Source organism: Penicillium griseofulvum (assembly GCF_001561935.1).
Source record: "Penicillium griseofulvum strain PG3 chromosome Unknown contig_80, whole genome shotgun sequence".
NCBI lineage: Eukaryota > Fungi > Ascomycota > Eurotiomycetes > Eurotiales > Aspergillaceae > Penicillium > Penicillium griseofulvum.
Window position 1 is genome coordinate 2,491,584 of NW_024467471.1, and position 10,694 is coordinate 2,502,277.

General features: G+C 47.6%; 3 protein-coding genes across 3 annotated transcripts; all 3 read right to left on the reverse strand.

Annotated features, from left to right (window-relative positions):
- Positions 1-120: 120 nt before the first annotated feature.
- PGRI_019330 (endo alpha-1,4 polygalactosaminidase) lies at positions 121-1,278 on the reverse strand (the record flags this gene model as incomplete). Its single annotated transcript, XM_040789646.1, has 1 exon — positions 121-1,278. One exon carries the CDS (start codon positions 1,276-1,278, stop codon positions 121-123), a length of 1,158 nt encoding a protein of 385 aa, XP_040646599.1.
- A 1,454-nt stretch (positions 1,279-2,732) lies between these two features.
- On the reverse strand, positions 2,733-3,911 carry PGRI_019340 (glycoside hydrolase family 75 protein; the record flags this gene model as incomplete). Its single annotated transcript, XM_040789647.1, has 6 exons — positions 2,733-2,806; positions 2,857-3,087; positions 3,135-3,283; positions 3,337-3,473; positions 3,525-3,590; positions 3,645-3,911. The coding sequence occupies 6 exons, from the start codon at positions 3,909-3,911 to the stop codon at positions 2,733-2,735; spliced, it is 924 nt and encodes a 307-aa protein (XP_040646600.1).
- Positions 3,912-6,292: 2,381 nt separating this feature from the next.
- On the reverse strand, positions 6,293-10,433 carry PGRI_019350 (uncharacterized protein; the record flags this gene model as incomplete). Its single annotated transcript, XM_040789648.1, has 5 exons — positions 6,293-7,900; positions 7,947-7,997; positions 8,047-8,767; positions 8,828-10,132; positions 10,207-10,433. The coding sequence occupies 5 exons, from the start codon at positions 10,431-10,433 to the stop codon at positions 6,293-6,295; spliced, it is 3,912 nt and encodes a 1,303-aa protein (XP_040646601.1).
- Positions 10,434-10,694: the final 261 nt, after the last annotated feature.

Sequence of the window (10,694 nt, forward strand, 5' to 3'; positions counted from 1 at the left end):
CTCTATAGGAGGTAAGTAGGAATCAAGATGAGGCATGCATCTTCTCGTAGAACCCCCCGCCAAGTGGCGTGCAAAATGATTGCTTGCTGTAGGAGTCAATATCACAATATATTGAGTCATCTAGCAATATTCAACCCAGGCATCAAGGTTCATGTTCTTGATGACAGTCGAGAACTTGTCAGCGTTGGCGGCATTGCATGCTGATGTCTTCAGGGTGGAGGAGAGAACAGCTCTGGCACGGAGTTTCTGGTGACCATGCCCGTATCGGTGGGGTTTTCTTCTTGTGACAGCGGCGGTAGCGTCGTATTCGTCTTCTTTATCATCCTCCTCATCAGCTTCGTCGTCCTTGTCTTCATTATCAACATTGGTGTCAATGCCCGTGTCGGCGGAACTATCAATCTTGGTAACATCGACATCTACACTGGTTGCAACAGAGCCAGTGTCGATATCCTCGATATCCGTGCCACTACCACCAGACCCCTCAACCTCAATAATCTCCTTCGAATACTCAATATGAAAAACCGGCTTATCAACCTCCGTAAAAGCAGCATAAACCCCACACTCCTTAAACTCCGCACACTGCTCATTAACCGACCACTGCATAATCTCAATGACAGATCCAATAATATCACCCCCATTCTTCAAACCAATTGCCATACCCCTGGAATGCGACTCCCTCGCCAGAAATTTCAAAAAATCAATCGAATCACCCTCAGTCAAACCAAGACCGTTCGAATTCCCATACGCATCAATATTATCCGGGTCAACCCCATCGCAGCCCTTAGCCTTTGCCATATCGAGTCGCGAGGTCATGATAGCTCGGACCTTGTCCGATTTGATATTCAGCCAGCGTTCACCGGGCCATTCGTCGAGGTTGTTACCGAGATCTGCTGTGTCGAATTTGCTGATGTCTGGACGCCAGTCTTCGTATGTACCGGCTGAGAAATAGCAGATGACTTTGTGGCCTTTGGACTTGAGAGTGGTTATTGTGTCGGCGGTGTTGTCGAAGAGGTCGATGTCCCAGATGTCGGCGTTGACGGTGGTGTCTGAGACGGCGTTGATGAGTTGGATTTGCCATTTTACTCCAGCTGTCGGCTGCCAGATGTTGGTATTGCTGGTGGTGTTGCGCTTGGATATCTTCTGGTTTTGTCCAGCTCTGAGCTCTGCTCGGAGGTCCGTCCCGATGGCAAGGAAGAAGAGGCCCAAAACGCAGGATATCAGGAGCTTTTTCTTGGTTGCTAGGACCTGCCAGCATGACATCTGAGGGGAGTTAGGCATTTTGGTAAAAGTTGAAAGGAATGTAAGAAATGAATGTATTTGTTAAAAGAATGAATAGACTACTTGAAACCAGCAAGTGTCAGGAAAAAGGAATGACGGTTGAAAATAGAATGATGGGTATCGTGAGTAGATGCCCAGTATGGAGTACTTATAGTCCTATTATGCCAGTCAGAAGTGTTTGGTGTATACCCTGCATCAAGGTGTTTCATATTTCCACATATATGTTGTAGTAGAATTGAAGGTATAGGGTTGGAGTAATCTAAGATGATCGAACCACTAGCGGGGGACGTTAAACGACGCCAAGCAAAATCAAACTCCGATTATATTGCAGATCGGGCCATTAAAAGTGATAGCTTATAGTAAATGTCAAATGGGATCAGTCCGGAAGATGGGAAAGATGAAACTGCCAAGAAACGCCTCGCGGTAGATGTAATCCGTTCATTTGCTGATATTCTCCTTGGGATCAAGATAATCTGACTTGACCTAGTCCCAGATGCAAGCGTTTAGCGTAAGTATGTTCCAATTGGGGAGTGCGGTAGGTCTTCTACCCGTCATTAGAGACATAATGAGATCTATGAAGTACCGAACTCAATTTCCACATACAAACAGCCCGATTTCAACGGTATTAGCGTCAAACACGAAGATGGGTACGGGGCCAGCTATATAAAACCATTGGCCCCATGTATTCTGGCCCTTTTGCAAAGAGTGAAAGGAAAAGGACTCAAAGGTGTTAAGAAATATCTCCGGTTGGGGCACGTTGCTAAGGGCGCTTACCTTTGACATAGGTTCCTATTTCAGATAGGTCTCACAGGAGAAATCTTATATCTATCTCCGTTTGCATTCGGATATTTATTTTAAATCAGACTAATCTATTGTGCATCATATCCCTTAATATTGGCCATATCCGTACTCCGTACTTCCTGACATTCCAGGCCCCAAACCCTCTCCCGCATTATACCATTTCTTTCAAGATCAAAGCTTGATTTTATTGATAAGTCTACAGGTCCACCTATTAAAAATCTTCGACAGCAGGCCATGTTGTGTATTATATAGTGGATTGCTTGTAATTATGACAAGTGTAAGCACCAGAGCAGATATTTACTAAATTGGGGCCATTGGAGGTTGTAGTCGCTAAGTATCAATCTCTCAAGTAAGAAGTCATTATAATTGCTTAATTGGCGAGTCATTCAAGGAAAAGGATATGTTGTAGGAATTTTATGCGGCAGCCTAGGAAGATCCAGATCCACTTTCCTATTAAAGCTGCTTATAGGGCGTTTACAGGTGCTAGTGCCAATGCTGATCCTGTGTATCAAAATGGGGCCAATCCTTTCACTCCACATTCAAATCTTATTCTCAGTACTCCGTACATGACTAGAAGATTGTGTTTATAGCTATTTATAGGTGCAACTCCAAAAACCTGCCCCTTAGATCAAGTCCAACATAGCACGTTTCAATCATTCAGCGGCACACTTTCCACTCTTGCAGACAAGTTGACCCGAGCAGTCATTCTCATCGGAGCAAGCATCACCTAGAAAATCACTTAGTAACTACCAAAAGAAATATCAAAAGGATTCTTACCGGCGCAGTGTCCTTCCCATTCGCAAGGCTCTCCAGTAGGTCCGGGGCCAGAGGTAGTTGTGGGCTTCAATGTGGTAGTAGGGGTGCCACCACCGCCTCCGAGCTTCAGGTTCTTCGCAAGGGCAGTCATGAGCTTATCACCCATAGAGCGCAGAGTGGTGAAGTTAGTGATGTAGTTCTTGTTGAGAGCACTGCTGGGCAGCACCGAGTCGGAACCAGTGAAGAGGATGTCTTCTTGAATTAGCCACTATCAAAATAAAAGGATGTTGCAGACTTACAGGTCACATCAGCCTGCTCATGGCCACTGTTTCCATTCAAGTCATCATCGGGGAAGCAGGTCCGGGCCATCAGCCACGAGGCCTCACCGATAACCTCGGGGTCATCGCCATCGGTATCTCCGTAGATACCGTAGAACATCTTTCCATCACTAGTTTCTAGTTAGAAATGGAGTTTGAGAATCGACAAAGGGGAAAATCATACCAAATAACAGCACCGATGTTGTTTCCCTCAAGGACCTTCTCATAGGTGTTTCCGAAGGTGTCTGGGATCACAATAAATGGCACTTCATAGGCAGCCAGAGCACCGAAGTTGGTCTGTGGCTGGCCATCAGGGTTTCCCTGCAGATTACGTTAATAACCTCCCAGTCAAACGGTGACAATTCAACATACAACACACTTGTAGTCAAGGCCATCGCAGTCGACGTCCATATCCGCGGTCCAAACAAATGCCGCACCCTATTATGGATTAGTTACTAGTTCTTGTTCTTAAAAACTGATGGAAAAAGATACCTCGCTGAAGTTGGACCAATCGCTATGGATGGTCACCTTCTTAGCACCGCCATCGCCATTGATGGGGTAGGTTGCAGCCTTTGCAGGAGTGCTAGCCTTAGCAGCAGCGCTCTTCAAAGCAGCGACAGGGATAGACGATCCAGCAGCGAAGTAGCTTCCTGGGGGGCCGCCATTAGGCTTATCGAACTCAGGGCCCTTCACGACTTGCGACAAGCCTGTGCCGAACAAGGTGAAAAGGGCGAAGGGGATTGAGCGGGTGTAGGTCATTTTGATTGAAGCTTTGTGATGTGAGAGAAAGATGATTCTTGTTTCTTGACGCCGGGGCAAGTGGTGCTTTATGAATACTTCTCATTCCCTAGGCATTTAGTAGCTACTAAATACTACTCCGGCAAACTAGACGGCAAATTGCCACCGAATGGCCGTTTTCTCCTGCATTGTTCATATCACCTCACCTTCGGTTATGCAGTCGATCCTTCAGTCTGCAAAGTGTGAGACATACTAACCCATAAGGGTTGAAATACTACGTTATTCAGCCACAATTATAGTTGCAGGGCACTAATAAGGCCGAATTGGGAACTATAGGGGGGGACCTCAGGAGATTGTGCCTGAACTAGGATTACTGCGGGGGACGGAGTTTCAGGCCCTGCGTAGCGTCACATCGGTACCGCGATGTATACGATGTAGAAGCTAACTACAACTTTCTTAGCTGCAGTTAAAATAAATTATCAAGCTTCCGACTTGCTCCGTATTAAGGAATTGCTAGGATGTAAAAGATCAGCAAATTCTATTCAGTTCGCATAAGGAAAGTCAAGGCAACCAATAATCAATATCATAATATTTACCTACGCTCTTATTAAAGCTTATACTGAATTGGCGAGGTCCACGAGGATGCTCAACATTAATTGATGACCGAAAAGAGGAAATGCCCCAAAAGAAATAACTCGCAAGATAGCGCGTGGGAGGTCCTGTACTATCCATAGGCTAGAGGATATACGGATTGCGAAGAAGGTTGATCCTTCGTAAGGCTTCAATTATTATAATAAATCCTGTACCCCACTGGATAGCAGATTGGAAGGATTATGTAGTTTTTGTATAGCAATCCTATACAAAAGGTACACAAACACCACATAGGTAATGAAATTTGTTCATGTACCTTTTATATGGAAACTCCATATAAAAGAAACCTGCCATTTTCACAACTGCTATCCAGTGGGGCCACACTAAACAAGTACCTAGGGACATGGGACGATTAATCCATGCACGTACTTATGCCGAGCAGCCTAGCAAGTTCAAAATAATATTCAAAAGCCGAGAACATCTAAATAGTCCAACGAGAAATCCACATTGATCCCCGGCTAGAGGGGTGTTACAGAACCCGGCCTGTGATTCTCGCACTAACTCAGGCTTAGGTACCTAGGTAGTAGGTACCTAGGTACACCTAAATGATTACATGAAATGCATTTTACCACTCGGCTAAAAGACTACAGCAACAATCACAATGTCCAATTGTAGCCGCAGTGGTATATATACGAGACGCCCTAACAACCGCCCGGGATCACAGGCCGGTGGGCGGGTAGTCTCCAGGGATGTCCGCCCACGTCCCCTGGGAGATCCACGGGTGGGCCCCTAAAAGTGACTAAGCAATCTCCACGTGACCACAGCAAATGCTCATCTCCGACCTCGAAATTGTTCCGAATCGACAACTCGACCAAGCACACCCTTGACGCCGCCCAAGATGGCCAAAAAAGGTATGTAAAACTACGAAGTCCGAATATCCAATCCTACGATACACCCACACTTCCGCAATTGGAAGGCGAAACGGGTCGACAACGAAACCGCGAACCCCCCGGATTCTTTTGCGATTGCTAACATCGTTTTCCCTACACAGCGAAGTCCCGTACCATTGCCGTCCGGCTGATCTCTATGGCCATGACGGGTTACTACCGCACGATGATCCGGCCGCGTGTCCACCGACCTCTGAGCATGATGAAGTACGATCCTGTCGTTAAGAAGCAGGTGCTCTTCCTTGAGGCGACCAAGGGAGGAAAGAACAAATAAGCTCCTCGATTTGGAACGTCTTTTTCAATTTGATCGTTGTGCGCCTTGGGAGATATCCGCCTCGCCGTGATGTCGACTTCGATCTCGATATCTTTTCTTCCAACTTCGCCTCGTCTCGATCGATATCCTGATACGCGGTCGAATATCTCGTACATTTGTGCGGATCTAGGGGAATGCGATAAGGGTGTCAGGGGATGAACCCCCTGTATGTACATTATTTTACTGGATGCAACCGGGAAATTGTGATTTCCCCGGTTTCCCCGGTTTCTCGGATCTTCTGCGGTGAAACCTCCTTTTGTTGGAGCATTGTGTTTGGCGTTAAGAGCAATACAGCTTTGGGTACCTCTAAAACTAAAATAAATATCCCACACTCCACTTATCGCCTTCCGAAGCATGAGCCATGCTCGGGGCCTCTTTTCGCCTTCATGACAACACATTTTCCTAAATCAATATTGAATATCCATGAACTTTCCCACACACCTTTTGATTTTGAAGTTAATACGGGGAATTTGCTCAACAAGATTGAGTATAATAATGTTGAGCTGCTCAACCCGTGTCTTGGCTGAAGCGCTCATTATAGCGGTCTCCTTCTAGGCATTAGCCGCACGCCTTGGAAAAGCATCAGGCATCTTACCTCGAGTGCGGCGTTTACCGCGGCACCGCGTAATGCTGGCTTGGCCGGCTGTGTTTCCCCTGCTGCTACCTGAAGCCAAACTCTTCGGACTCAGGCGTCGTTCCGGGCCATCAGCTGCATTTCGAGATCTCTTCGCCGGCCTTGGGTTCGCGTGTGAAGAGTGCTCAGTCTTGCCCGCTGAGCCCTGTTGACCGTTTTCCACCAAACCTTTGTTGGTAGGCTGTACCTCTGTAGTTGTTTCAATCGATGTTTCCTCCTGTGCCACAGACTGGCGAAGACGGCTATAGGTTCGTTTCTGCGTTCTTTTTACTTCCTTGCTTTCGGACTCTCTTCCAGAGCTGTTGTCGGTTGCGTCTGACATTCGTCTAGCTTTGCCAACCTCTGTTTTGGTGAAAAATCTCGTCCCCTCGAAACTGACTACTTTACGCTTGGTGTTGGGCTGTTCATCACTGGTAGTTCTGTTAACAAATGAACTGTCGATATTTTCATGAGCCGACTGGGGTCTTTCGATCGTGCTGTCACCGGCGCAGGGAGGCTGCATCCCGAGAACCGGATCAGTTTCATTGGGATCTCGACTCATTTTCAGAGGCTCAGCTGGTACTTTTTGATCTTGTTGAGCTTTCTTGGAGGTGTCATCTGGCATCGCGGCACCCTGGAGATCCGGAGTTGACATAAAGAGCATTTCGAGCTCAGCTGGGTCATTGAAAAGTGACAGGCTGTTTTCCCGTGAAAGTCTGTCATGGAGTGCTGAGAAGGGAACGATATGACCGTGACCAGTAGGGAATTTTGGCAGAGACTCAGCGCAATCACCATGTTCGAAAGCCTTCGGGGGACCAAAAGTATTTGGTGCAAGAGGTTCATCTGTCTGCATATTCTTAGTAGGCGTGCGAGCCTCACTGTTAGATTCATTAGCCTTCAAGAGATTATCGTGTCTGTTCTCTCTTGGCTCCAGTGGAAGATTGCTGCCTTCCGTCGCCCCCATATTCTCCGTGCCGTGAGGCTTGATGCAAGACGTATCATCAGTTATGGGCGGCCGAGCAAGAGAGGATCGAATGATATCTTCCAGTTTCTGCCATGTTTGGTCGAAAGGCTCGTCGGGATGTACCACGATCACCTTCGCAACCCCCTCCCTTATAGTCGCTTGCCAACTTTCAGCCTCTTGGGCCCGGCGGAGGAGGGAAATGATTTCGGCATCAGCTTCCTCCCCGACCTTCTCCAAGGCCGATGACCGTGATTTAAGCATGGCGAGGTTTTCTTTCATTGCTGCAAGCTCTTTAGTCTTCTCGACCGTCTCCAGCCCAAGTACCTCGGCCCTCTTTTCTGCTTCCTCTACCGCTTTCTCTTTCAGAGTTACAGACTCAGTATTCTGCCTCAGGTTCGCTTCAAGCTCAATTGTCTTTCTTTTCGCTTGCTCGAGCTGTTCAAGAAGCCTCTCCTTTTCGGCGTGGAGAGCGGCTTCGGAGCTTTTCAACAATTGCGACTGAGACTTAATGGCCTCGGCCTCCGTGATGTATTTTGAGCAAGAAACATTCAGCTCCTCAATTCGTTTCTGTAATTCCTGGTGCTGCGCTCATCAGTAAAGCAAATCAAGACGATGCTTCGCACCTTACCATGGTGGCCTTTTCCAGTCGCTCGTTCTCGGCTATCTTTTCGGTTTCGGTCTCCACACTATTAGTGAACCGCTATCTCATTAGACACGGTCAGGCTTACCAATGATCTTTGGACATTTGCAAGCTGTGCCTGGAGGTTGCTGAAGTCTCTCTCTAGTCTCGCCTTTTCTGTCTCGAGACCTTGGACTTGTTCTTCGAATCTAGCTTTAATCTGACCTTGCAATTTGGTGCTTGCGGCGCCCAACTCTTCTCGCATTCTTTGCTCGAGCAATTCAAGCTCGCCCCGCAAGGCGGCCTTCTCAATTTCCAGCCGGGAATTTTGACTCTTGGATGCTTGTTCATTAGTAACAGCGTCAGTCAAAGCATGCTGGAGATGTTGATTCTCAGATGATTTGCTCGCAAGTTGCTTCCTGAGAGACTCAAGCTCAAGCGATATTTCTTGCTGCTGAAGCTGCAACTGCGTATTCTCAGCGAATTTCTTGGAAACTTCCATCTCCAGAACAGGGTTTCCTGCGGGAATTTGAGCTTCAGAAAGCTTTTGACCGAACGTTTCTAACCCGCGCACAAGGTCTGCTTCTGTTATCCCCACGCCCTTGATAGAAGCATCGAGACTACCGAGCATTGGCTCAATGACCTGAAGCTGTTGTTGCAAATTTCCGTAGCAACTCTCGCTATTAGCAAGCTGTTTGAAAATCGACGAATACGGACCGAGGTTGGCTTCAAGTGCTTGAAGGGCTTCTTGGAGGGCTTGAAACAAACTTTTGCTTATTTCTGTGCTTCGATCAACGTTGCTTTCAACCTGCCCAGCCAAGGAGTTGAAACTAGAGGTATAGTCAGTCTATAACAGGTGTTGTTCTTTGTTATGCTCCCAAATAACCTACCGAGAGGCTGCCTCCTGAACGCAACTGGCGAAGTCTTGGACATTCATAGTCTCGGCAGAGCACTGCTCTTTTAACCCCTGAACCGAAGTGAGACAATGTTCAATCGCAGGATTCAGTTTCGACAGGATATTATCCTGGGATTTGGCACAGGATGTGGTGAACAGCTCGCAGGCCGAGTCAAACTTTTCAGCCATCCTGCGCTGGCCGTCTCTAACAAGAGCCAAGTGTCGCGACTGGCTCTGAGACTCATTTTGGATATACGCTTCTAGAGTCGCGATTCGCTTGTTCTCGTTGGACAGCTGCTGCTTGATCAAATCCCCTCTTTTCTCTGAATGGTCCAAGGCTTCCCTCAAACTGGCAACTGTTCCCTCGGAAACTGAAATTCTCTCGCGTTGGTCCCGAATGGTTTCTTCACTGTTCGAAATCTTCAACTTGATCTCGTCCAAACTACATTGGATCTCACGCTTCTCTCTATCAAGAGACATAGTTGCTTCTTTCAATTCTTTGGCTTGCTCCCGGACTGCACCATATTCACGGCCAAGTTCGTTGAGGACACCTTTGAATGTGCTAAGTCTCGCCTTCCACTGGTCTATTTGCGCGCGCTGAGATCTTGACTCGGATGATGACTTGGCGAGTTGTCCTTGGCATTTCTTGAGGCGGTCCTGCAAATTAAGATTATCTTCCTTCAAGCTCATGTTCTCATTCGTGAGTTGCCGTTGAATAGCTGCAGCCGCTTGCTCGCTTTCCTCTCGCTGTTTCATTTTCGTGATGAGAAGTTCAAATAGGTCATCCTCGCTGAGCTGGATGTTCTTGCCATCCACGAGCGGAACCTGTTCCTTCTTGGAGGATGCTTCCTTCTCGGGCGCACGACGTCGTGTAGACGCCCGAAGCTGCTTGTTTACAGGCTTAAGAGGCACGCGAGAGCATGGGTTCTCTGGAATCTCTTGTCTCTCTCTGTGAGGCGGTTGTACCTGGGGTGGCTCGGGCAAGGCAAATTCAACTTCACCTGTCCTGTTGTTATCGACAACACGCCCTTGACTCGGCTCGACAGCCCTTCCTGCAGTGCCAATAGTCTCTCTGGGGGTATCAGCCCCGGTGGATTTATCTGGCTTGTAAATGATGACCTCCTGCCTTGGTTGAAAACTCGAGTTACCTAGATCCCCAGGTGTAGACCGACTGCCGCTGTCTTTGTTGGGGACATCTGCCGTCGATGGTCGTCTTTGTGACTGAGAAAACACAGGTTGTCCCGCGGAGATTGGTACCTTGGGAATCCCTTCTTTCCCAACGCTGCGGAGGCCGAGAGGGCTGACCCCAAGAAAACATGTTAGTTCATCGTGAACAGTGGTGTCATGTGAGACCAGCCTAAGTTATCTACATACGTGTCTGGCCTGGCTAGTTGATGGCTGCGACCTGCATCCTCCCCTATTGTTTCCCTTGAAGGTCGGGCACTATTAATTGCAGGATGGGGTACATGTGCTTGCTTGGCCGGATTCCGCGAGTACAAGGGCTTGTGGGAGGCGGGCTTGCTGAAGGAAAAATCTATAACATCAATGCCAGAACTTTCTGGGCGCTGGAGCAGCGGCCGGGGCTTTTCAGAGCTGTTCATAATGAATATTGATTGAAGGTGATGGAGGAGGTAGTACAGATGAAGAAATAGTGAGGTCTAAAGAGCAATGGCATCCACGTTGAGGAAGCCAGACATGGGAAGGAGCTACCCCGTGACCTACCCATCACTACACTTCTATTCTCATAGGTCTACACCTGGGAAATACATATCTACATTGAAGACGTGAAATAGTCAAATTAGGATAACAGGAAAAGCGAAAGGGATTAAAAATAGTTCATCTAAACACGAAATGGCAAGTAC